Consider the following 27,648-nt stretch of genomic DNA (forward strand, 5'->3'; position numbering starts at 1 on the left):
ATATGGTAATAACTCATATATTACTTTTAATGTCGATTTATATTTTTGGAATTTTTTTTAGAATATGGTAATAACTCATAAATCATCATTAAAATAAATATATTCAAATATTGCATTACAAATTTCGAAATATCATTTAATTATATATTTTTAAAAATATTATAAAATCCCCTAGACTATATTTGAGAAGTGATTTTGCCACATGTCCTCTCTACAATCATTCTCACAAAAATAATATGACATGGCTACTATAATTGATGACATGGCTTATAGTTTAATATGACATAGACAATTACATATAACTAGGTGATTTTCCCGTGCTCATGCACGGGTATAAATATTTATAAAGTAAATATATTGTAATAATTTATTAATAGTTTAATTTTAGTTTCGATTTTTCTATAATTTATATAAATCATATCATATTGTTTTACTTAGATGTGTGATTTTGGATATGTAATATATTATTAGTTTGATTATAACTTTAGTGTATTAGATATCATCAAATTCTTCAAATTCAACTATGGTATTTTTTGTTCAAAATATATTAAAATTATGAATAATTTGTGATTTAATTTGGATTGATTTTTCCCTTAGATATGTATATATATTTTAGTAATAATATTACATATATTTTTGAAAATCAAATAAAAAACTTAAGTGTTGGTCTATTCAGAATACATAAATAAATATAACAATAATATTTTGAAATCTCATATATATATGTTTTAAAAAATAAATAAACTGTAACAATTAGTTAGTAATTTATTTTTATTTATTGGTATGGTTTGAAGCATCCATTAATATATATGTATAAAATAAATAACTATAAAATAATATGTTAATTACTCATTTTGTGAATAAGGTGACATATATTCTTTTATATTAAAGTATAACTATTTTTATTTTTATTCATCCAATTAGATTGTTTATCGCATCAATTCATTTTTTCATCTTAAATGTGTAAATATATTTTTGCAATATTTATAAAATTTGTTATTTTTTATTTTCTTAAAATATTTTAAAAATAAAGAAATAATCAGTAGAAAGTTCCATAAAATAAAATAACGGATAAAAAATTTAATCTCATAAACGCATATTGGTATTTATAATAATTAAAATATTTTGTAAGTTCTACGTAATATTATAACTTAGATTTATAAAAGTAAACTGAAAATTATTTTCAATAATCTTAAATATATTCTTGAATATAATAATTCAGATTTTCTTATGTACTTTTATTATAGGTATATTGGATTGTACAAATATAAGGGAAAAAGGAAAAAAGCAAACTATATATTAAGTAAAACATAAATTTTTAATTGTGGAAAAATATAATATTTTAGGTTATTAAAAATTTTAGGATTATATTATTTAATTTTTTTTGTAATTTCTTGTTCAAAATATGCTTGTGATAAAATTAGTTGTCATAAAAATATCAATTAACGTTTTAAAAATAAATATCAGTTCTTATAAATTTTTATTGAGAAATTATTTTACATAAGTAAGAAAAAATTTATAGACATTTTTAGGTTTTTAATTATAAAATATTAATATTCAATAAATATTATAATAATGAATAAACCATTTCAATAATACTAATTAAAATATTATTATTTAACTATAGGTATATTGGTTTATCTAATCAATTTCTTATGTAATTATTTGAGAAAATATATAGACATAAGGAAAATATTTTTATTACTTTGGAAATATTTTATATTGGTTAAGGTTATGTTTTAAAAGAAATATCTATTTTACTAAATATCAAAATTATTTTTGTTAACTTTCCTTTTTTTTTATGAAATCACATTATATATAAATATATTCTCTTATTTTAAATTCGTTTTTTAATTTTAAGATGTTTTAACTATATATGTTAACTAAAAAGGAAATTTCTAATTAACAGGAATTATTTAAAAAAAGGAAAATCGATTTTAATATAGTAATTATATCTAATATTTTTAATTCATTAAGGGTGTGATTGTAATCAACCATCGCGAGAGTTAACGTGAGCGCGACACATAGGAAACTGACTTCTCAAATAATATTATAGAGATGTTAATTTATATTTTTGGTAAGCTTTTTAAAATATGGTAATAACTCATATATTACTTTTAATGTCGATTTATATTTTTGGAATTTTTTTTAGAATATGGTAATAACTCATAAATCATCATTAAAATAAATATATTCAAATATTGCATTACAAATTTCGAAATATCATTTAATTATATATTTTTAAAAATATTATAAAAATGTATATCAATAAATTTTATTACTAATATTTTCAAAAATGTATACAATTTTTTAGAAAATTATAAAAATTTAATCGTAAAATCATTAGTTTCTTATATTTCTACATATTTTATAAATATTTTTAATTTTAATTTTTGATAATCATGGAATTTTGTACAAATTTATTTAATATATTTAAATAAAATGAATAGATAGAAAAATCTATCTAAGATTATAATTTTAAATATATACATGCATATTTTAAAATATAATAATAAACAAAATTATTTTTATCCTAATTTTTTTTATTTTTAATTAAATCAAATTTATATTAAAATATTGATAATAAAAAGAAAATTTACGACATTAATAACATTTTATTTTAAATATAATTTATATTTATCTGTCAAAAAAATATTTTAATATTTTTTACTGCACATGGTGCAAGGTGAATAATCTACCTATAAAACTAATTAAATTATTTTGATACAAATTCATAATCAATATGGTAAATACAAATTTCTTATATACTAATTTATTTTAATTTTTTTATCTTAATTTTAATGTTCAGTTAAATCAAATTTATATTAAAATATTGATAAGAAAAAAGAAAATTTATAAATTTTTAAACGAAAATACTTTTATATATAGTGTAATTCATAATAAGGAAATTTCACAAAATAATCTTGATTTTAAAGTAAAAAAATAATCTTCCCTTTTTAAAAGTAATCTTAACAAATATAATATATATTTTTAAAAGTATTAAACATTTTATTTAAATCAATATATTTCTCATATTATTACAAATTAATTTAATTAGCATAAACTAAGATATCTTTAATGAATAAAATTTAATTTAATCTTTTTATGTTCCCTTTTATATTTTTCAAATAACATGTATGATAAAGAAAATATTTATAAACTTAAACCAAAAATACTTTTATATATAGTTTGATTTCATAAAAAGAAAATTTTAGAAAAAAATCTTGATATTAAAATAAAGAATTAATATTCTTTTTTAGAATGTATCGATTATATTTTTAAGAAATTTTGTACCTATCATCACTTTATTTTATAATTTTATTTGTGATAATTAACATATTCCAAATTACCAAGTACTATGAAATTAACATAGTCATGGGCTATTTACAAATAGCCAATTCATAAATATATATATACTTCTAAGATGAAAACCAAACTAATGCAATGAATACAATAAATATGATTTGGTTGAATTAGATTAGAAATAATTATACTTGAATTTAACGGAAATATATAACACAATATACCCCACAAATGAGTAACTAGACCAATCCAAATTATTTTATACAAAGTCAAACATTAAATAAAAATATTATATTCTGATTTATTCTCAACATTGTACTAAATAAATATGAAATTCTCAAATAATACTACAAATATATTAACCAACTATTACAATTAAGATGTAACTTTGAATCGATCAACATTTCAGTTTACTTTTACTATTTTATTTTCAAAACAACATATATTAAATTATACATAATCCTACTAAAAATATATATACAAATTGAAGGCATGAATCAAACTATATGAAAATAACAAAATTAATCAAAATTTTAATCGGTATAACAAAATATCTTAGTTGAATCGTAAAAAGTAAATGTTATCTAATATATCCAAATAATAACCAAACAGTCGAGATATTACATATCCAAAATTATAATCTTATTAAAATAACACAATGTTATTTTAAAAAAACCATGCATATTGGTTACAATATAAATAATAGAAAATTTTTAAAAACATATCCAAAATTATAATTTTATTAAAATAACACAATGTTATTTTAAAAAAACCATGTATATTGATTACAATATAAATAATAGAAAATTTTTAAAAAAATTTTAAAAAATTTAAGAAATTTTAATTTTTTTAAAAAAATATTAATAAACTATCATAAGGTAAACAAAATATTATAATATATTTACTTTATAAATATTTATACCCGTGCATGTGCACGGGAAAATCACCTAGTTACTATTGTTTCATTTTCTTCAAATGACATAATACAAATCTCATTAAAGTCTAAATAAATTTCTTTTAAAATTTATATAATATTAAGAAGTATAAATTATTTAATAAATATTTCAAATTTTTTTTTGGTTTTCATCGGATTATCTCATATCGGATCTTAGGTTAATAGCGGATTTTTAGTCTTTTACCAGGTTTTCTAAGATTATAATAACAATTCTTTTTATTAAATTGAACTTAATTATACACATATCAGTGGATTTATCGGTTCTTTGGTGGTCTTTTGTGTCACTGGTATTCTAAGCTTAGGGTGTATACTTCACGGCTGGGAAGATCAATACTGCCATTTTTCTCCCTGGCATTTGTATGTCAGCTGTAAGCCCACTCTTATTGGATCTTACAAGAATGCTGAGGACGGTCATAAGTGCTACCCATACATCCTTGGGTGTGCTATGCATCACATTGACTGCTTCGGAGTGACCAAGGTTGAAGTGGGGCAGAGACTAGCTGATTTTGATTGCACTAAATTAGTTCCCTTAGATCCTTTCGGTGAGGCAGCAATAATGAGTCACATAGTGAAGGGTGTTCGCAGCATTGCGACACTGGAAGAATCCCTACAGGAGCTTAGGTTTCACCCTGTTGCCTGCAATTTAGTTCATTATGCTGGACTATTTACATTTATACATGTCTTAACAGGGCAAACACAGTCATGGTTGGTCACCATTCAGTAATAATGGTTGATGTTCTGCTCTTCAATGGAAAATGGACAGTGCCGGTGGAGACTTATTTGCCGCCTAAAGCGCACTAATAATGAATGTCCTTAATTACAATTAAATTTTTATTGTATTTTGATGATTATGTAAATAAAAATGTGATATATTTGTTGTTTTAATTAAAAAAAAATTTTTTTTTACTGATAAACTTCTAATAACTAAAATTTTCAAGCTAGTTCGGTTCAAATAGCATTGATGGTCCATTTTGTTGATTACTAATCTTATATTTTTTGCTGGCATTTTCTATAAGTAAAAATAAATGTATGATATGGAAATACATATGATAAAACTATGTTAAGATTTCAATAGAAAATATTATTATAACATCAACATCAAGTTTTCCCTTTGTGAAATGCTCACAACTTAATTTATGATAATTTGTTTGTTCGAATTTCATAAATTTCTAAAAGTAAAATAAATGTTTTATTCTATAAAATAAATGTTTTATTCTATAATTAAAATTTATTGACTCAGTCTAGAATTATGTAGAATGTGACAACTAAGCAAATTTACTTAGATAATAATAGTATAGATAATTAAAATTTATTGACTCAGTCTAGAATTATGTAGAATGTGACAACTAAGCAAATTTACTTAGATAATAATAGTATAGATATATGAAATTATAAAAACATCAACTTATTTATTCTATAACATAGAAAAATATCAGCTAATTTTTCTATAGATACAGACTTACAGTACTAATAAATATTTTTACGAGTTGGTTAGGGCGGGAAGAAGACCCAATAGCATCTCCAGATTCTTATAAGACGGTTTGTAATTAGAGATTTAAAAAGAGAAAGTGTGACAGGAACGTCACTGAGTCTTACGGGTAGAGTCTCACGAGTCTCTCAATCAATAATCAATAGACTATTTCCCTTCATCTTACCTTATTCTCAAGTTACCTAGCAAGAGCTCTTACACGAGCATAGCTTACGAACGTAACGCTTCTAAGAGGATCTTTCTTTCTACACGATCTTCTTCTAAGTATTCGTATCCCCATTCTTCGGATCCGCAAGAAGGATCTCTAGTTCGGGAATCTATCTATTTATCACTTCTCCCGTCTCAGAAAGGAAAAGAAGATCAACAAACTACCAATCGATGAGGAAAAAAGAAAGCTTCTCTCTCCGTTGTTTCAATCCTACGTACCATGGCCGAAGGGAATTTGCGGAGATCATCTGATGAGTTGATGGAAGATCAGGAGGCTCGGGAGTACTATCGTAAACTGGCGGAATCCAGCGGCGAATCCAACGTAATTCTTTCAACTTCTTCTTATTGTTTATATATGCAACATAGTTGTTTATAGGACTGTGGAGGTGATAATTTGTCTGCTTCTAGGGTTTGTTAATTACTAACTTTTTTTTTTATTGAATGAAGTCTCAGATCGAAAAAAATGTGGCTTTCATCCGTGACCTGATGGAGTATTGGAATAAAGTGCATGAATGCGAGGTAATTTTTTTGAACTTTTTTTATATTCGTTTGTTGATTTATCTAAGTTTCTAACTGATGATGGATGATAACTTAGGGTTTCGATATCGAGGGTATCGATGCACCACAAGGAAGTAATCCACTGGTGCGTGTCGACTGCAAAAGGGTCTACAGTCTACAGATATCCTGATTTTGTAGACCTTTACGCTAAGCTTGGACTTCATCATTACAACTTGTTGGAGGTAAAAAAAAAAAAAACCATTTATAGTCTGTTCTTTGCTTTGTGCATAACATTCAACTGTTTCTTTTTGATCTCATCAGGGTACAAACTTTCAATTCAGTGAGCTAATCAAATACAACATGACATGTAACTGTCTCTCCTCTTACTACATGACTCTCGTTGCCACTGAGCCAGCTACCGGTTTGGTGCAAACCTTCCAGGCTGAAGTAGCTGAGCAAATCTTTGGCCGAGGTAAACTGCACACTACTGTTCATGTTTTTATAATTGTTTGTTTGATTATAGTCTCACTTTGTTTGATTATGATTTTTTTGCTTAGGAAGCTCCGCCATGAAGCCCTTGTTGACGTTTCAGGAGGATCTGGATGAGAGAGTGCTATACAAAGATGAATTGTTTGAGTGGCCGTCGGAGGATGCCTTCAACGACAGAAACAGATTTTACAAGGTAATAAGGTTTAGAAGATACAGCATCATCACTTCTTATACTCAATTATGATTTGTATGATTATATATTTTGGTTTTCCAGGTTCAGGAAGCAGAGTTGCAAGACAATGACTGGATTTGTCTGTATGTGAAACTTGTCCTAGTTTCAAAGGATAAAAAGCTCCAAGCCGTAAGTATTTTTTTTTTTTTTTTATATCTGGATACTCATTGATATATATATATATATATGTATATACATTGTTTGTTTGAAAATTATTGTTGTTGCTGCTGCAGAACCATTTGTCCAAATTGAAGATATTGAAAGTTTGGATAGAAGCTACTGTCGATGAGGTGGAACCGCCAAATGCGAGACTCAAAGCCAAAAGCGCACTTGGCTACATAACTTTCCGCTTGGCCAGTTGCGGGATTAGAGAGGATATTGAACGCAAGGCTATTGTGAGAAGAGTAATCAGTGAGACAGGGAGATTGATCCTGCTTGATGTTTTCACGCCTTTCATGAATAACGATTCTTCCCCTTATCCCTGGCTATCCGGAGATGACTCCTGTAGACTTTTCCCGCCTATCACAGATGAAGTGACAAAGATCCCCCCCCTGGATCATTTGTTTCTTCTGCTTGTTTTTGTGTGTTTATGCTATTTGACTATTCTTTTTTTTTGGTTCAACGACTGTTTAATATCTAAGTATGACACTTTAAGTGTGTTCTTTCTTTTTTCAATAAAAAAAATTCTCGTTCTTATCATATATTACAATCCATACATCCGTTCCATTAGTTTCAACTCTTTATCTGTATGATGTTGTCTGGAAAGATGGGCTAGTAATGGTTTATTTCTCTTGACAGATTGTATTTAGACAACTGAAATATCCTAAATCAGCTAACAAGCGTCAGATTGATAGACTTACTGCCCAGGTTAGTTTGACATGAATCTACTTACTGACGAGGATAAATATTTGGATAAGAAAGACTTTTGTGGAGGACTTAGATTTACTTGTCTGATCCCTAATTCTCTTGCAGGTTATAACAGTCTTCAAACAGGCATGAATTGTAATTGCTGGCTTCAAACAGGCCTATCACTATCATTTCGACAGGAGGGATCAGGTACCTTAATTAGACAGTTGCATTAAAATCTTTTAAAATACTGTACCGCAAAAGTTATTACTTGTGAATTCTTTCAAAATCCTGAATTCAATACCACCCCTTACTTTATATGTTGAAGTTTTGTATTCCTTTCTGCTCTGATCTTCTGCATTAAAAAAAAAAAATCTGACACAAATGAGCGATTTGGTTTGGTTACTGTGCTGATATGAAAACAAGACACTAGAAACTTTTCCGCCTATCCACTTACTTTTTTATTTTTCTGGCCATGGTTTATTTTTTTATCCAGTTTAAGGCTTCTTCTTCTTCTTATTCCTTCTTTTGCTACTTGTTGCATCAAAGAGACAGGCTTGTGTTCTAATTAATGGCAATTTTCATCATCATATACAAGTCATTTCATTACTGCGACATCATTTTTGTTTCCTGTTAATTGTATCCAAAAAGCAATAGCTAACGATTTCCTTTGATTATCAGGTGGTAGAAAGTATGGTTTCATCATTATTATTGGGGTAATTGGCTATGGATATGTATGGTGGAAGGTAATAATACTTCACCATGTTTGAGCTTCTTAAAAGTAGTTACATGCTCGTTTGAAATATAATTTAAAATTCTAAAACTTTTATTTCTCCACATGGTACATGAATCTCTGATTTATACCTAACACGGAAACACACATAAAAGTGAAAATACGAAGGGAATTGCAAAAAATCAAAAGTTGAGTGGAGGTGGAAAAAAGATAGACAAAATAAAGAGATGGAGGTAGAAAAGAAACAAATCAAGCGTTGAAGAGTCTCCTTAAAGGCCCATCTTTGCGGTCTTTGGCAGCTTCAGTAAGAGCAATGAACTTCTTAAAGCCTGTGGTTGCAGCTCCTCTGCCAAGAGCCGCTGCTCTGGTCAACACATCCTCGCTGTTTGCTATGAACCCAGCGGCCGTAGCCTGATTAGTGATTACCATTGGCGGCGCAGCTGTGGTTGGAACCGGTTGTCGCATTGCCGCTGAAACAGAGGGCTGTGTAAGTCCTGGGCCATGCTTGTTGAAATCATCAAGTATGCTCTGCTGATCAGCTTTCTTAAGGCCCTGCATCAACATAAAAAAAATTCAGACTTAGTTGCGTGGTCGTCCAAACTGTTATATACACATATCATTTGAGCAAAGTCACCTTAAGTTCCAAGATGCGCTGAAACTCCATGGGAGTTCCTTCTGGAAACAGTGCACGGTAAGTGTCAGCCACTGAATCGATTGGGGAGAGTATGACCTTAAGGAGTGCTTCAGCTCTGCTCATTTCACGGCTCACAAATTTGGAATAGCTGGCAGCAGTTGAAGTCTGCAATGATAGGGGTCGCCGCAATGATATTATCAAAGATCAATCAATATCAGATTTAGGGATCAGGTCTTTGAGAAAAGGTGATACCCATTGTTTCATGCTCGGACAACAGAATAACCAAATTTTCTGAATACAGAGTCACCAGCAGGCGAACAAATACATAAATAGGTACTGATGAGCTTACCTGTCTAGCAAGGGAAGGAATTTCTAGGAGAATTGTCTTCATGGCTTGCGTATCTAGTAACATCTGTGAAACCATAAAGACAGAATAAGTCATGCTCCAACTCTAAACAGCTGAAAAAGAAGGCTCAGAGCCTCAGATACATGATATGTGAGAGTGATCTCCTGCAGCCACATTTTAACTCTCAAAGCATGAATAGATTATTCCTAGCATGAATGCTTACAACAATACTAGTACAGTAGTACTGAAGTTAAGGGAATGAATTGAATAAATAACAAGACGAAATACCAAAATCAGGGAAGGTGATATAAACAAAACAAGGTTGGCACTAGTGTCTGGATACGTCTCATAAACTAGGTAAACAATTTTGTTCACATGGATTTTAGCCAAGTCACTAGTTGACTACTAAAAAAATTACACTGGAGAGAATTAGAGTCAGGCACATGGAGAACATAGAGCATGGAGGCTGACCTGTTGAGCTCCAGTCTCGGATAGTTGCTTACATCTGAAAATATTAGCATAGAACCGTGGTCCAAGGGATGATGCCAGCTGCACAAAATTTTACTAATAAGAGGTCGTTTTCTATAAAGTTGGTCAAGTCTAAACACTGGAACTATTATTGGCAATAGCTTCACTGTTCCAGTACTGGTAGAGGGTAATGAAGTATGTTTGATGAACGATGTAGAATATAAATTTATTTTTCAATTTTATACAATAAGCACCGTAAAATAAATTTGATGCGGGTCCAAAATTATTATGAGGCTGTATTCATCACATCATAAAGGCATTCAAACAATACTTTCTACATAATTACCTTGTCGAGGAAAAACTGGAAGTAAACTGGTGTTAAGAGGTTCCCAAGGACAGGAATACTGCCGCTTAGAATTGTATTTATTCCATTCACGTACCTGCAAGAAGATACAAGTGCATGTTACTTACACTTGGTCATATAATCAGAAACAATAGAAGCTTTAAAGTCCAGTTAGATCTTACCCAGACTGGTCACCCACACTGTCAAGTGTTCCCCATGGAACACGTGTCATTGCTGCCATTTCATTGTCAAATTTAGTTTCAATTCCAAGGACCAGCGTCACCAATGATTTTGTTATAACAGCAGAAAATTCATCCTGCACAGAAACACAGCTTAAGAAGAATCCAAAATAAGTAACAACTCAAAGAAAATTACAAGTCCTTCGTGTAATCAGTACCTGGACCTCTGACATGTCTACGCCTTCAGCATAATGCGGGTCAATAATTTCTGAGACTTTTTCTGCCAATTCACCAGACTGCGATACAAATAACATACAATTCTTGTGAAGTGCCAATTTTCATTCAGTTAATCGAAACTTTTTGACAGAATCCTACTGACATCGACACACATCTTGTATCCCGGAACAACATAACAGTTTGCATTGTATAGAAGCAGCAGAAAATATATTTGAAAATGTACCACATCACAGGTATTTAAGAAAATTTTCCAACAAATAACTTCGGTATAAGATCACATCACAGCAACATTGAGAAAGTAACTAGACCCATGAAAGTTTCTTGGAACTTGATGTGAAGATTGATAGTATCACAGCTAGCTTAAAATCAAAATAAAACCATATTATACAACCCCAATTAACCTCTCCCAACAGAGACATGACGTATATGCTGCATGTTGAGGGTGCTAAAGGTGAAAAGAGGGAAGTAAATAGAATAATATACAGAAAAACAAGCTTACTGTTTTGTGGCAATACTCGGCAGAATTAACAATGTAACATATCACCCTTTCGTCTTTGTCCGAGACCTGCATAGAAGAGATAAAAAGGATAAACTAAGTCGCAACGTAGACATGAGAAACAGGAATAAGGCATAGATGCTCAGCACCTTTATCTGTCCGTCCATGCCTGTGGCTGCAGCAACGATACCGGTGCCTCCTTTTGGGAGCTTAAGAAATAGCTTTGTAGCATATGCCTTCAGAACTCGTTGAAAGACCTGTAAAGAGGAGAACATTTCAAAAGAATGAACTCGGAATCTCCATCCATCTAATATGGGACCGTGAACTTGAGCATTTAAATTGGTCTGCAAACACTATTAAAGAGCACATGTGTATACGCCCTCCCTAGTAGAAACCTAGGCCGCTTGAAAAGCTGATCTAACGACAAGGTTTCTCCAAATAAAAATTATGATACTCCACAAACAAAGCTGGTTCTTAGAAAAAAATAAAACATTGCCCGAATACCCAGTAAATATATAAAATCCAAGATCGACGAATGAAAAATGTACCTTGAACAAATTGAATAAAGTCTGGTTCTTAGTGAGAACACTGCACCGTTTCAAGCTCTTCTTTATATCGCTAAACAACTGCAAACAAAGCAAATAGTAAACTGCGTAACAAAACTAAATTTGAATGGCTATAATGTGACAGATACAGTTCGTATAGGAATGTTACCAAGTTCTCACAGGCTAATCTACTAATATCAAATTGGTTACGATATAACCAGTTTCACACAGAAAACTTTTCCTACTAACTACTAAAACATCCCCTAGATATGACCCGGGTTTATGTTTTTCAGCTCAATGGGTAATGACCGAGTTAGTTCTAGGTTTCAAGTAGATATTTCTTTAACACATCTGTCTAAAGAATCAAACTACCCGTGCCACAACCTAGTGCAAGCCGTGAATCATTTAATACAATGAATAAAGATGTAAATCTCTGTCAAAGTTAACACTCTCAGAAACCCTACTTAAAGAGGCTTGACTAGGTACTGACCTGAGTGCTGCTATGTAAAACATTATTTTGACTTCCATCCTCAATATCCCATGTTTCCTCCTGATAAAGAAATGAAAATTATGTGAACTTGACAAAGCTTGGATCAAAAACAATTTCGTTATGCGAAAATATTAAATTACCTGAACAACTTTCTCCAGGCGTTCCATAAGTGTCTTCTCTTCCAACTCAGTATATGGGGTTAAATGAGGTTCGAAGCAAGAAGAGATAATTCCACGGAAATTGAACTGCGAGGTCGAGATTTACATCAGTGAGTAAGGAACTCATTCAAATGATACTATGATCGAATAGCTCAAATGGATAAGGGAAGTCTTCTATCAAAGCAATGTTATGCCTAGTACTAGCCACTTTCACTTGCTTTTTACGAAACTCCAGAACTACAATAGAAATGACAACAGCCAAAATCAGAGAGAGAACAAGAAAAAGGGAATGTACCCCAGCTCCAGGAGCAGATAAATCTTTGTTTCCGGTCTTTTCCTGTTGAAACAGGGAGTAAAAATTATCATAATAAAATTTAAGCGATCATAAAACATCACTATGCAGTTTTACATAGTACATATGAAGAACATAAAACATACATTTTCCCCGGATTCTTGACCAGCAGCAAATTTCTTTTCATACTTCTTACGAATTTTGGATATATTCTGACTATTGTTTTCCCATGTACCAATTTCTTCAATGTCATCTCCGATATCACTAGTAGGAACATCACCACCAAATTTCTTTTCAAGTTCCTTTTCAAACTCCACTGTCCTTTGTAGTGCCTAATCATTCACATCAAACTTTAATAAAAGCCTGAAACATTCCACAAAATATCAAGAAGTAACAGGATTTCATGACACCGAAAAAGGACAGGATAATAAGATTTATAAGCATCAGATATTCTCTTCAGAAGTGAAACAATGTTCTTATAGATATACAATCCATCTGATAAATATAATGACTTTTTAATGTTATGACAAGCATGTGTATGCTACTATTGATAAGAGAGAGTATGGCTGACCAGTAGCAATGTCGCTACTTCTGGTTTCTCTTTCATGTTGACCAGAATAGATTCTACTTGTTTCCTGAAAAAAAATGATGGGAACACATGACGTTTAATAAGGTTACATATTGTTGTTAGATTAAGATTAACAGTTAATACTGCCGCTATATCTTTCACAGCGTAGTGACTACTGCAATGCAGCAAAGCATACACACCAAAGAATCATCCATACACTGAAGCAGAACTTAGAGAGATACTTACAACAATTCTATCAAAAGGGGATGTGGTACTTATCACCAATTAACATTTATCATTTATCTAAGATTTAACTGATCTTTAATTAGAACTCGCTATTATATATCATGCATTTGTTATAATTCCTATAACTATGAACCATTCCCAAAAACGTGTCACTCATATACGAATAAAATTTTCTGTATCAAAACTTTTCCTCTTCATCGAATTTTCATTTACAACACGCGAAGTATGGTTGTTATGTAGCTATGTTGAAACAATAAAAGTGTGGGTCAAATATCTAGGTCAGAAAAATAGGGGTGTCATGTTGCCATGCCCTACATTTTTAATGAGCTCCAAGAGTAAAAATGAAGAATATCTGAGCAAATATGAAGATAAGAGAAGGCCAGAAATGTTCATCAAAAAGTCAAGAGGCAATACCTTGTTTTCTTGCAGAACTGGATGCAAAGTCTATAAGGCACATGCCAAGAAGCGGGGAAAATCTTCCAAATTTCTTCATTTGTGCGGATTCGACGCTTTATCCATGCATATCTCCGCTCTGTTTTATCCAGCTTTGCCAATTCTGCCAGCAAGTAACCACTTAGCAGTTATGTAAAACAATACATGAAAAATGTACGGCATTGTACAACATACCAGCTCCTTCGAAAATTTGTTCATATGAGGTTAGCTCCCGGCTACAGAAGTTGTTTACCAACTCTTCCCTGACAGATGACTCCAAAGCATCAACAACCAAACAAGAATCAGATAACTGTTGTAGCAAATTTGTTTCCTCTGTCTCTTTCCCGGTACCTAAACTGAGATCACAACAATATACATTTTTAGGAAAAGTACCTTTTAGGAAATTAGGGGAGGAGGAATTTTATATAAAAACCAACAATTAGGAGTGTAGCACCAAAAAGAAGCAGTCAATAACCTAATCACTATGCAGATACTACTCGTATAAGAGAGCATGCCAACCAACAAGCATGTTGTACCAATTTTTGAATCATATTGCAAAAATCATCCCCTGATACGTTGCAATATTCTTCAGAGTAAAGATGAAGAAATTAAGAAATAGAGGCAATCAATCACTAGAAGTGCAGTGGACCTCTTTTGGCTATTTCTGTAGAACTATTTTAGCATAAATTACGGTAGGATCACTAGAGGCATTACCTCGAAAAATCAGAAAATACATGGGACTTGAGGACTTGCTTAATATTATTAAGCTTTTCCCTCAGTTCCATGATTTTAGGAACATCCCTGTACGCTTCGAAGTGATTACATAATTGGTTTACGGCCTGAAACATATTATAAAAATCAAAATTTTAAAGATATAATCAGAAAGTGAGAATAGTCATCTGCTAGGAAATCCAGCTAAGTGTCCTAGGGTTACAGTTGATTCTCAAAATGACAAAGAGTTGCCTTGGGCGAACATAAAGCTAAAAAGAAAGTGAGCTCTACAACCAACATAGCAGAAGTAACAAACGCATAAGAGTGCTGAATTAAAATAAAAGATACCTCCAGCTGTGCAGCTGCTTCCTTGTATTGTCTTTTTGACGCCATCACCTGAAGCTGTTCAACAGCAGAGACTGCCATAGCAAGATAGCGAAATTTATCAATGTGGTTCGTGTACTTGGTTAACTTATAGTACGCTGATGGCATATATTTGATAACCATATAAAGATTAACATAGATCCACAAGTAGATTAACCAGAAACATCATGCATAACTTGGAACCCTAACTATATAGGGCTTCATTTCACTTAAGGTGTGATTCTGATTACAGGATACTATGACCAGATAAGTTAAGTAAATTTCTGCTAACTGACCTAACATTGTGAGACGATGAAGAGCAGTGATCGTGGTGGTAATGTTCTTTTTTGCAAAATCCAACTTCTTAATGTCACGGCATATTTCTTGCACCATTGCTTCACTTTGCTCAGCTTTGGATTTTATCTCTTGAATCTTATAGGAGAGTTCCTGTGTTAATTCAAAGCCAAAAATCAAATCCACTTGCGAATGAATAGATAGGAGAAAGGAAAAAGGAAATGATATATTAACAATACATAACAAGCTAGGAGAAAACTAACCTCCACAGCACGCGTAGCATCAGCAAGATCTTCTTTGGCTTTAGTTCCCGAGTTACTCTGGAGTATGATTTCCATCCCAAGAATAAGACTCAAAACCATATATTATTCTTTCAACACAGAAAAAAACTGTAGCTTTTTCTGTGTGCATAGAATATAATTATTGGCTCAATGTACACACATCCACAAGAAATTCATAAAGAGTGAATCACAAATGTTCCACACAACACTAAGTATAAAGAACAACAAAAAAGAGGAGCTACAAACTTGTGTAAGCTCAAATCATATCTAGAGCCTAAGACTAACTTTCACATAAACTGAAGTAAGGGAGCAATAAGAATAAAAAAGATCACCTGTTGACGAACAGCAGATAGAATGCTAGCATCAACCCGGCGAATCTCACCATGAATCTTTTGCATAAGCGGCTCAACGCCAGATAGCGATGCTTCTGTAAAGGAAACACGTCAATTTTGAAACTAATTTTGAAGCATTCAAATACAAAGAAACCATCAGTTGATCAGCAGCTGAAACTAAAACATCCTGATTACGGAACCAAAAGATGAACAGCTCTAAACCATAACACCGATGTGCAGAGAGAATGAAAAAACTAACCTGTTGGGAACATCTGGTTGATATACTCTAAAGCACTCGACTTATCCATGGCTTGTAACTTTGTATGATCAAAATCACTCGAAATGATCTGTAAAACAAAGGTCAGTGGAAATTTTTTTTAGTGCGAATGAGAGAACATGGACATGTGAACTAGGGTTTCTATGTCACAGCGATCAATACGACGCAACCATTGTTAGATCACGGAGTCGCGAATACTTTTAGGTGAGATCGGGAAACAATTAGAGTGAAAATCGAAGAAGCTTACGGATTTTGGAGGAGATGGAGAGAGAACACAGAGCTGACTCAGAGCGAGGACGATCAGGAAACGGCGGCGATGAATGCCGGCGACGGCGACTGCGATCGGATCGGAGATATGCTCCCAACGCCAACGGACCCAAACACTCGGATTAAAGTTAAGATCTCTCTCTCGCTCCAACGTTTCTTACAATACCGAAATCATCCGAACCGATCCGTAATCTTGAACCGAACCGAACCGAACCGAACCGGTTTAGAAATACTAGTATATAAATACACATTTAATGTTCCGGTTTTGTTTCTTCTACAACGGTGAGAGGGTTGCAGCTACTTCGTCTTCTTCGTTTCGTGCATCGCGAACTTCTTCAAGAGAAATGGCTTCCTCTTCCTCTGCTCTTTATAGAATCTCAAATCTCCAGAATCATATCTCTCCACTTGATTCAAACAACAAGGTTTCTCTATCTAAAAAAGGATTATCGGATTCGTGTCTTTTTATTTAAGTCTCTTACTCTGATCTTGATTTGCTTTGTATTACAAAGCAGCTTAGGAGTCTGGTGAAGGTATCTCCAGAAGTATCTGAAGCCATATCCAACGGACGTGCTGTGGTCGCTCTTGAGTCAACCATTATCTCCCATGGTTTGTTTTGTTTTTGTTTTGTTTTTCTGTCTGTTTCCCTTCCAGTTGAGATTGGTTTCAGAACTTAAAGCCTGTCTTCTTGAATCTCTGTCTGATTTCAACTGTTATGCTACTGTGCATTTTGTAGGGATGCCTTACCCTCAGAATCTGCAAACAGCAAAAGAGGTTGAGTCAATTGTGAGAGAGAATGGAGCTGTCCCTGCCACAATTGCTATCTTGAACGGAGTTCCTTGCATAGGTTAGTTCTGTTCATTCTCGTTATAACATCTTTGGTAGGTTGTTTCCTGAAAACCCCCAACTTGGTTGCAGACACTCTTATCAGGTAGATCTTTCTTTTGTGTACATGTTTTAGGTATATGCTAATTTTTGTAGTTAACAGGTCTGAACGAAGAAGAGCTTGAACGTCTTGCATCTCTAGGGAAAAGTGTCCAGAAGACTGCTGGCAGGGACATAGCATATGTTGTGAGTCACTTTATGCTCTCCTCACTTCTTAATTTGCACCATCTTAATGTACAACTGAGAACTTACGACTTGATTAGTCTTCTTCAGTTTAAGATTGCTTTCATACTCGTCGTTATGTAGGAGTGAATATAGTATACAAAAAAGTTCATAAAATAAAATTGCATCATCATTTCAATCAAGCTTAGCTAACTTGTTTCAGACGAACACAGTTATTTACTTTCAATCAACGGAGACTGCTTTCTTATTCTTCCTCAGCATATTTGCCCTAAATGTTTTTACTTCAGGTGGCTACAAGAGGAAATGGTGCAACTACAGTCTCTGCAACCTTGTTTTTCGCTTCAATGGTAACTCATTTGGTAATATTGGTATCATTTTATACTCATTTCATCCGATGAACTTTGGTTCTTGTAGGTTGGCATCCAAGTGTTTGTAACCGGCGGAATTGGAGGTGTGCATAGGCATGCTAACCAATGTAAGTTTTATCTCCATTTTCTGTACTTTTACTTTTTCAAATTTCTATCTACATGGTTAGAAAACTCTGTTTAGATGATAGTGTAAAATACTATTGGAGACAATATGCACTCCCCAAGCGCTGCTAATTTGTGCTTGTGATGCAGCTATGGACATATCATCTGATCTTACTGCACTCGGAAGGACTCCTATAGCTGTGATATCCGCAGGCGTTAAATCCATACTTGATATTCCGAAGACTCTTGAATATTTGGTAACAATCTTAATTTTTGAGCTAACTACATAATGTTGTGATATCAGAGTTGGGAGTTTTGATAGTAGCTTTTCGTTGACAATGCAGGAAACTCAAGAAGTATATGTTGCTGCATACAAGAGCGATGAGTTTCCGGCATTTTTCACTGAAAAAAGCGGTTGTAAGGTGCAAAAATTGTGTCATGAGCACTGATCTCAATCACTTGCTTCCGTTTAGATATACAGTTCTGATGTGGATATATTGGATTCTTTAGGCACCTTCTCGTGTAGATAGCCCTGAAGAATGTGCTCGAGTCATAGGCAAGTGTAGACTTTGTCTTTATTTCCCTTTTCTTAAAAGTACTTATATCCCTTACCACTGTGAGAAAACTGCTTTTGCCAGATGCAAACAAGAAGCTAAACCGTCAGGCAGGGATTCTATTGGCTGTTCCAATTCCTAAACAGCATTCAGCCGCTGGAAACCTTATCGAATCAGCAACACAGCGTGCTCTTACAGAAGCAAGGTCATAAGGAGAAGCTTATACATCTTTCATGCATACTTGCATCAGAACACATCAAGGGCTTTGCATCTTTTTCTTTAATTTATCAACCTGAAACCTGAATTTGGTTTTTTTTGCCAGGGAAAAAAACGTTACTGGAAATGCAGAGACTCCGTTCTTGCTTGCACGGGTAAATGAGTTAACTGGAGGCACTTCACTTGCAGCAAGTATCCTTTCTTTAGAGAGTCCCTTAAAATTTTATAATATTCCACCAAAATCTTTCACTATCTAGTCACTTTTAAGTAGTTCAGAAATTTGCATATGTATCCTAAAGCAGTGATGTCTCAGCATTGTAAATCTTTGAGTTCCTTGACACAGTTTCAGACATTGCGCTTGTGAAAAACAATGCCCTTATCGGTTCGCAGATTGCAGTAGCCCTTTCTCAGCTAATGTGATCTTCCTTATCAATCTCAAGCTCAGATTCCGGTTCATGATTCAAGACATCTCAAAAACGTTTTGGATTGGTAGTTATGGAGTGTTTTTTTAGTGTTGCGTATCAAAGATTTTTTTTCTTTAGGCCAGAAACTCTTTTCAGCATATTTTCACATGAGCCGTTCAAAAAAAAAAAACAAGCATATTTTCACATGTTATATATATATATATTTATATCATGTGAAACCTGATATGCCTCCTTGTGATTAAGCTATCGAATTGTTGATTTTATATCACAGAGGATCTCAAGGAAAGATCTGATCAAGAGACTATATCTGTGGTGACACTATGTCTTATTTCATCTAACGCGCTCTATATAGTTTTTCTAGACAACAATGGTTGCAATCACCATTGACTTTCAACAATGCTTCATCTTCATCCTACTATGGCTCTTCTCATGCTTCTGCTTATCTGCTTTCTTCTTCAAGAAACGAATAGAGCCAAAACTCCAAGACTTTAATCTACCTCCAAGCCCACCGTCTCTTCCGGTCATTGGTCATCTTCACCTTCTCCTCTCTGTTCCAGTTCACAAACCATTTCAGAACCTCTCTTCAAAGTACGGTCCTCTCCTTTACCTTCGCGCCTTTACTAGCCCAATTTTTCTGGTCTCATCGGGTTCCATAACCTACGAGGTTTTGAAGATCCACGACCTGAATTTTGCTACTCGCACCCGGCAGGATCCTATAATGGAAAGCTCAAATACTTTTTGGAGATTACTGGAGGTTCATGAAGAAGCTACTAGTCACAAATCTTCTGGGGTCTGATTCTCTCGAGAGGACACGGCTCATCCGTGGGGAAGAACTTAGGAGATTCCGTGCTATGTTGTTTGACAAAGCGACAAAGAATGAGGCTGCTGATGATGGTAGATATGATAAATATGACGAATAACACCATTTGCAGGATGATTATGGGGAGGAAAGGTTCAGAGGAGAACGGTGAAGCAGAGCAACTCAGAGACTTGTTGACCAAATCACTTAGTTTGGGAAGAAAATTCGTTATAGCTAGCACGGTCAGCCCGAGAGGTTCACGGTTCCTCCTTCAAAAAGGATCAAACTTAGTTCTATCTTCGTTTTAATGGAGATTATGTTAACATGGACTGGAGATGTGAACCTGAGCTTGGCTCATCCACCTAAATGCACTCATGTTGCTCGGATTGACCCTTTAGCCATCTTTGAGTCTGCAGATCCTTAGTTGATTGGTGAGTTTGATATGTCCTGTTGAAGTTGAAGACATACAGTATGTCTGAAACTGGTAAAAGAACTTGCTGTCTCTGTATATTGTTCATAACAGAACGACTTGTCTTTAAGTTTTGAGATATCTGTTACTTGAAGGACAAGGTTGTCAAAGTTACAGTACTAAATTAGGGAGTCTAAAGGCACCATAGAAAGATAATCACACATTTTAGTTACTACACTTTTCACTTGTTATTACACTTTCACTACTTTTGTATTTTAGTTGCTTCTTCATTTCTTATTGGGATTGTAAGTTTTTTTCTTTTTTGTAACTTTTGATTCTCAAAGTTGTTAAATCATTCAACTTCCTTATGTTGTCATTTAACTCGGTGCTTTCTCAAACAAGAAAAGAAAAGTCATTATCTTCTTTTTCGTAACCTGAGAGCACAAATCATTCTACTGTCACAGTTGTGCAGCGTACTAAGCTAGTCCTAAGTCGCTCTCCTGCAATTTTCATTATATGTTTTCCTTCTACAGCCAAGCTCGAGGACTGCAAGAAGAGGTATAAACTCAATGAGCAACATGCAATAATGTTGAGTAGGAAGATAAAATAAAATAATCACCTGCAACATGATAACGTTTTGCAGAATCAAATCGATCTCTGACTTGAATGGTGATAATATCTTCCAAACTTCGACCTCCTTTTGCATCAGCAGGATGATCACAGAGACAATGTCTTGTATCAAATTCAATGAGTTTAGACTGCTCTCCCTGTCTTGTTGGACCGATGATGATTCCAGCATAATCGCTTTAGTGTTTTCGCTGACCATCAATCCCATTCTTTTCAGAACCTCTTCTGTGAGTTTGGAGCTCCGGTCAAACAGTGAGATGCAAGGTTCTAAATAGTAACGGTGAGAAGACTTGTCCTTATCTTCTGGTATACACTGGCAAGAAGAGAGGAGAGATGTGTCAATCAAATCGAGAATAATTAAAAAAATAAAATAATGGAACATGTTAGGACAGTAAGTACTCACATTCACCATATCGATCAAGTAACCTGGTAAGAATTCACTTATAGTTGTTACACTGCTTTCAGAAAGTCTTGTAGGTTTAGAGTCCAATGTGTAGATCATCCTGAGTATGCCACAACCATTGTTCAAAGCAGGTTTCAAGATCTGCACCACCCATTAAAGTCTATTTGATTAAGTCTTTGGATAATAAGTGTAATTATTTATTTAAAAAATCACAAAACTTACTGTTTGTTCGACACAAACTTTCTCTATAATCTGGAGGACAATAAAGCTATCACCCATTCTTGACAAATATGCGCACACAAGTTCTGTAAGTGCTTTAAATGTTGTCTCCCGCCGTTCAACACTCTCAATTGCCGAATCTGAAATAAACATAAAACCCATAATAATACTATAAGGTAAAGCTATCACAAAGCATTGATATATCAAAAAGAAAAAACTTGCGGATTCTAGACAAGAACCTCCTCGGACAACTCTGAAACGTGCAATCAAGGTGATGATGAAGCTAAAATGATCTGTTATCGGGATATATCCATCTTTATAGGAATCGTGAAGAACTTTCACTATCCGATACAACACATCTGGTTCAAGTTGCTCATCTGAAATATATATATACAGTTTATACCTTTTTTAGTCATGATGTCATCAACTTTTATAAAGAAATGTGATACACTTTACCTAAACAGCATGAAACTACTGCTCTCAGCAAAGGGGAGCAGAAATTACCTATGGTGAAGTAGTAAAGAAACGAGAGAGCCAGTTCTTGGACATCCCTACGGAGACTTACAAATGATCCTCCACCAGGCACATCACCTGTAACAATGAAGATACTATTTTTTTAGTCTTAGTTACACTAAGAAAGAATCTCATAACATATTTTTTTTCTTTTTTCCTTTTTTTTGCAACACCTTCTCCCTGATAAGGGTTGAAGAATTTTATGATGTCTTCTTCAAATGTGGGGGAAACTTTCTTCAGAAACGCAACTCGTCCAAGGTCAAGCAAAAGTTTCAAAACAACCTGAGGTAAAAAATGGTATGAGTCATGTGTTATGCCTAGTTGATAAAAATGGTCCATGCACGCCTAAAGATTACTGGATTGGCAATATAGAGTTGTATGAGTCATGTGTTAGCACTTAGCAGTACCTGGGAAGATACGGGATGCTTATCACCCAACTGATTAAGCAGTGGTGGAACTTTGTTGGGCCAAGCAAGCTGGTAGTTATTTAAAATTGGGTCATTGTGATAAAGGATATCTCCATTCTGTAGATATTACAAGAACACAGATTTTTAGATTTCATCAATGTGCGTAGAAAGTGAGACTAAACATATCATGAAATAAAAGTTAGTTACTTACAGGGATAATCAGGTTTCTAACAACTGAAATGCAAGCCAATTTAAGTGGAGACTCTGGTTTGCAATTGCTAAAGGTAGTAGAAAATGCCTGAAAAAAACATAAACAATCATATATATAAATTAAGCTATATGCTATAGCTATCAAAGGAACTAAGAAAGTATAGACGAACCTGCATAAGATTATCTCTAGAATCACCGTCCAAGCTCAAAGTAAGTTTTGGAACAAAAGGCATGAGTGCAATGCAAGCAAAGTCTTTTCACGAATAGGTTTACTAATGCTACTGGATATCTGCAAAAAATACACGCTCACACGATACAACAATGCAATGCAGTTAGAGTAAGCGCAATAAAAATATATTAATGAAAACTAATCAGCTTGATCAGTTATATAATACTGAGAGCTAACCTTTCCTAGTAGGGTATTCTCAATAAATACCAGAAATCTATTGGAAAGATCACAAGGAAGGTGGCTCCATCCACTTACTTCCGAAAAGATTTCTGTCAATAGGCCTTTGAGGATAAAGTAGCTTTCATCATTCTATCAAGAAAACAGTCAACTAAGTGTTTAGGATAATAAGCAAATGCAATATGTTACTATACAGTAATAAGCAAAACATAACATATAATCATTAGGGAAAATACAAAAATGGCAGGGAGAATATAATGATAAGCACAGAATTAAATATTAAACATAGGCTATATAAATTATTATATTCTAGCATTGTGATGATTCATACCCTTTGAGAAAGATTGTTTCCAGGATTAAGGGGAAAAGAACCAAGTAACTTGTTTGTTAACCTTGATGCAATGTCCTGGTCCAGAGTAACTTCCTCTTCATATGAAGTCTGTCTTTCAGTATGCATACGGATACCTCTTTATGTGATTTGGCGTCGCTCTCATCACATGGCAGCAGTGACAGGCAATGTGTCAACCCGGAAAGAACTACCTTTAGATTGAGTTTATCTTGCACATAAAAATGGTTTATCTGGTTAATGATATCCTTGTAGTTTTCAAGAATCTGCATGAAGTAGCACATGGAAAATTCAAGAAATGTCTTGCAAGAATAAAAAAATACTTTTGTAATAATCTTTAAGTATACACACCTTTTCAGCATACAAGAAGAATGTAGGCGGGTAGTACTCCACAACAAGGTGCAAAAAATCGAAAGCCATCAAACGAACATCAATCAATGAATCAGCCATAGCGAGAAATATGGATAGCCTCAAAAGTAACACCATGATGCGCTGGTTATCCTGAACATATTCACAAAAACATGCAAGTTTGAAAAGTGGATGCATAAGGATGAAATAACAAACACCATGTGGTAATAAAAGAAGACATACCTCTTCTTTACAGAAAGGAAAGATATGAGTTTCAAACAGTTTATAAACAGCTGTTCTCACGTGCTTATCAACATCACAAATGCGTCCCTTAAGACACCCTACGATAGTGTATTTATTTGACTGCAGCTCTGCAGGGTGACTCTTGAAAATGTCTTGGATACCAAGTAACGCATCTAATTAACACAGACCAAAAAAAAAAGTTGATCCATATTTTGCTCAACCATGAAAAACGTGTAATGAAACATGAAAAAAAAAAGTAGAAGGAAAGTACTTTTGCGAACTTTGGCATTGGGATGAGTAATTTGTCGTAGAAGCTCCTGCAAGGTCGCGTTTTTATGACTTGTAGCAAAGCCATCCTTGTCTGCTGCCACACTTTGCTCACGAATTATAATTGCTGCAAATAAAGCAAAACAACGTTAAGCTAATCAAGGGGCAGAGAACTAAACAAAGAAAGTGTGAAACTTAAGCAGAAGGTTTTAGATTCATGTAGGCGTGACAACATATACCTTTGGATTTGATCTCCGTGTTAGTTGCATTCTTTGGTGGAGGTAACTTTCTCCCTAGCTTTCTCTTTATTTTCTGCAAAAAAGATTGATTCATGCATGAAGGAAAGTGAGAATGTGGAAACCCGAAATAAAATAAAACAAACCTTGAAATCAATTTTTTGCTGCTTCTTTGCAGGAGCTTGGGAGCGAACCATTTTTCAGCTACGTAAAACCCGAAAGAGGCAAATACGAGGGACGGCTCTGATGGACCGTGAAGAAGAAGCAAAAAACGGCGGCTATGACTTTTAGAATTCGAGGTCAAATTTTATTGGGCCATCATCTGTGACTTAATCTACTTTTTAGCAACTTTATATTTTATTAAAAAGTCCAAATTGAAATTTCAGAGTACAAAATATTAGGCCCAACACGTAATACATATACAGGATAGTAAAGTATTTAAGCATAACCAAGATTGGCCCAACACGTAATACATATATAGGATAGTAAAGTATTTAAGCATAACCAAGATTTTGATTGGCGCATCCGCGCGAATATATATTTTTTAAATATATTACTATTCGATTGCTAGTTCAATTAGACATTCTTTTTAATTGAATTACGTTCGACTTGATCCTCGAAAATGGATAATTAGGCAATCTTTCATAAGATCCAATCCAAAATCAATAAAATCTTTTTCATATGTTTTTTTGTCTTATGTTATCGAGTTACGACTTAATTAGATTTAAGGTTTTTGGTGGCTAGAACTAGGGACAGCTCTTACTTCCAAAGCTTTTACAATATTTTTTAATGATTGCAATGCTCTTACACGGATTTTAGATAAAGATTTACTTTTTCTAAATTTGTTTTGTTATCTTTTTGTATTTTTCCGCATTTATTTGGTCACTTGTCATTAACTCTCGCAGAAAATATGAATCTCAAAGAAAGTATGGTTTTCTTTGTTTTCTTTTGTTTACTGAAATCGACAGTGCAAATTTTGATTTCCACAATGAATCATATCATATATACCACTAATAGTTATCATTGATTATTAAGTTAAGATAGAAGATGTCTTTGAGAACATAACAAAAAAAATTAGCAAGAAGATTTTGTGGATACGGTCAAAATTTTGATATGGTAGATATATCAATAAAAGTATTTTACCAAAAATATTAAATGCATAAGAAAAAAGACTGTTGCATTGAATGCTTAGTCATTATTTGTATAAATTTTAGTAATAAACTCATTTTGTGAAAAAAAAATAAACACACAAAAATAGACACGTGTTTTTTTTTTGCAAATAAAAAATGTCCCACATCGGAGTTTGAAAAAATATACAATTAAACTTCCCCTATAAAAATGCCTACTTGGATATCATAACTTCACATAAGTTACAATTAGGCTGATTTTTGTTTACCTACACTTGGCGTATAAGAAATTGGCTAGTATAAAAGTATATTGATCTCGTCAAGTCGGTTGAGGCCTTCAATATATACGTGTGTGTTTAATTGGTCATATTACATACTTCATAAAGATTTTCCTCCAAGTAAGTAATATATTCATGCCATCTTTTACTTTTGAAATCATATATCCTATTTGTGTGAGTTGATTAAAACTGATCAATTCTATATCCATTTTTTTCATTAATCATATCGCTATGCAATACAAATGATTCAAGCAGCATTCACTTTAAAAAAATGAAAAGAACAGATGATAAAATACGCTCTGCCATTATCAATTTTGACGATTTCGATTGTCCTATTTGTACTGAGCCATTCATTGCTCCAATATTCCAGGTTACATTTTGAGAACATTGAATTCGAAAGATGATATTTTAGATTATTGCCATTTGCTATTGTTTTCTTAAAGTGGCATAATTTAATGTGATATCTCAATCTTTCTTTTTGGAATGTAACTTTGGTTATTATTCGTTCGTTTTGTGTGACAGTGTGATAATGGCCATCTGGTTTGCTCTGTTTGCTGTCCTAAACTGAGGAACAAATGTCCTTCTTGTGCTTTTCCTATCGATGATAAAAGATGTAGAGCTATGGAAAAAGTTCTTGAAACGATTCGTATCCCATGCTCTGTGCTAGGTTGCACCAAAGTTCTATGTTATGGAGAATTATCAGCCCATGAAAAAGAATGCACATTATCTCTTTGTGCATGCCCTGTACCAGGCTGCAAGTATACTGCCTCATACAAGAATATCTACGATCACTATATCACTGGCCACCTGAAAGGTTCCTGCTGGGGAAGACCTATGCTTGATATGTTTACATCCGGCATGTCTTTTTCTGTCGAGTAATTATAAGGTATCAATTATGATGGAACATGAGAAGAGCTTATTGTTTGTCTTTCAGTGTTTCAGAAAGCCTTGTGGTGTGTATGTAACTATATGTTGCATTGCACCATCTTATCCAGAAGTCGAAGAATTTTCATATGATCTCTCTTATAATATGGGTGGACAAAGTATGATTTACAAATCACTAAAAGTGAAAAAGATTCGTAAAGTGAGTCTTCAAATTCCTCAAGACAATTTCATGTTGATCCCTCAAAAAGTTTTACATGGTGAATTGTTGAATATGGAAGTTTCTATCAAAGGGATATATGAAGTACAATAAATTATTATTAAACAACAAATATTTTCTTCAAAAAGTGTAATAATATTTATTTTGTTTAAAATTAAAAAATGATCAGTTAATCTGTTGTTTTTTTATTTTTTTTTATTTTATATAAAACCAAATTATCTTTTATGTGTTAGTTTATAATTCAATATTTTATTATCTGTGTCTTTT

General features: G+C 33.2%; 4 protein-coding genes and 1 pseudogene across 4 annotated transcripts; 3 read left to right on the forward strand and 2 right to left on the reverse strand.

The window, feature by feature from the left end:
- Positions 1 to 5,862: 5,862 nt before the first annotated feature.
- LOC108858721 (UPF0725 protein At1g23950-like) lies at positions 5,863 to 8,172 on the forward strand. Its single transcript, XM_056985837.1, has 9 exons — positions 5,863 to 6,276; positions 6,402 to 6,473; positions 6,550 to 6,694; positions 6,774 to 6,924; positions 7,010 to 7,134; positions 7,216 to 7,302; positions 7,407 to 7,862; positions 7,972 to 8,040; positions 8,146 to 8,172. Exons 2-9 carry the CDS (start codon positions 6,463 to 6,465, stop codon positions 8,170 to 8,172), a joined length of 1,071 nt encoding a protein of 356 aa, XP_056841817.1. The 5' UTR covers positions 5,863 to 6,276; positions 6,402 to 6,462.
- A 652-nt stretch (positions 8,173 to 8,824) lies between these two features.
- Positions 8,825 to 16,841, reverse strand: LOC108863301 (vacuolar protein sorting-associated protein 53 A). The gene is made up of 24 exons (XM_018637680.2): positions 16,692 to 16,841; positions 16,427 to 16,514; positions 16,168 to 16,262; positions 15,818 to 15,874; positions 15,557 to 15,707; positions 15,246 to 15,316; positions 14,901 to 15,025; positions 14,382 to 14,542; positions 14,169 to 14,310; positions 13,512 to 13,575; positions 13,087 to 13,272; positions 12,944 to 12,985; positions 12,631 to 12,735; positions 12,491 to 12,550; positions 12,004 to 12,081; positions 11,605 to 11,712; positions 11,459 to 11,524; positions 10,941 to 11,018; positions 10,726 to 10,859; positions 10,547 to 10,640; positions 10,204 to 10,281; positions 9,736 to 9,798; positions 9,387 to 9,551; positions 8,825 to 9,304 (listed from the first exon to the last, which is right to left on the reverse strand). Exons 2-24 carry the CDS (start codon positions 16,473 to 16,475, stop codon positions 9,002 to 9,004), a joined length of 2,475 nt encoding a protein of 824 aa, XP_018493182.1. The 5' UTR covers positions 16,476 to 16,514; positions 16,692 to 16,841; the 3' UTR covers positions 8,825 to 9,001.
- A 131-nt stretch (positions 16,842 to 16,972) lies between these two features.
- LOC108857565 (pseudouridine-5'-phosphate glycosidase) lies at positions 16,973 to 19,652 on the forward strand. Its single transcript, XM_018631555.2, has 12 exons — positions 16,973 to 17,133; positions 17,224 to 17,317; positions 17,445 to 17,555; positions 17,697 to 17,779; positions 18,064 to 18,123; positions 18,191 to 18,251; positions 18,397 to 18,503; positions 18,591 to 18,668; positions 18,757 to 18,802; positions 18,885 to 19,005; positions 19,123 to 19,208; positions 19,366 to 19,652. Exons 1-12 carry the CDS (start codon positions 17,056 to 17,058, stop codon positions 19,434 to 19,436), a joined length of 996 nt encoding a protein of 331 aa, XP_018487057.1. The 5' UTR covers positions 16,973 to 17,055; the 3' UTR covers positions 19,437 to 19,652.
- A 1,383-nt stretch (positions 19,653 to 21,035) lies between these two features.
- Positions 21,036 to 24,992, reverse strand: LOC108858722 (uncharacterized; annotated as a pseudogene).
- A 1,558-nt stretch (positions 24,993 to 26,550) lies between these two features.
- On the forward strand, positions 26,551 to 27,158 carry LOC130494964 (putative E3 ubiquitin-protein ligase SINA-like 6). Its single transcript, XM_056985838.1, has 2 exons — positions 26,551 to 26,649; positions 26,802 to 27,158. The coding sequence occupies exons 1-2, from the start codon at positions 26,551 to 26,553 to the stop codon at positions 27,156 to 27,158; spliced, it is 456 nt and encodes a 151-aa protein (XP_056841818.1).
- Positions 27,159 to 27,648: the final 490 nt, after the last annotated feature.

This window comes from Raphanus sativus, chromosome 5 (assembly GCF_000801105.2).
Source record: "Raphanus sativus cultivar WK10039 chromosome 5, ASM80110v3, whole genome shotgun sequence".
NCBI lineage: Eukaryota > Viridiplantae > Streptophyta > Magnoliopsida > Brassicales > Brassicaceae > Raphanus > Raphanus sativus.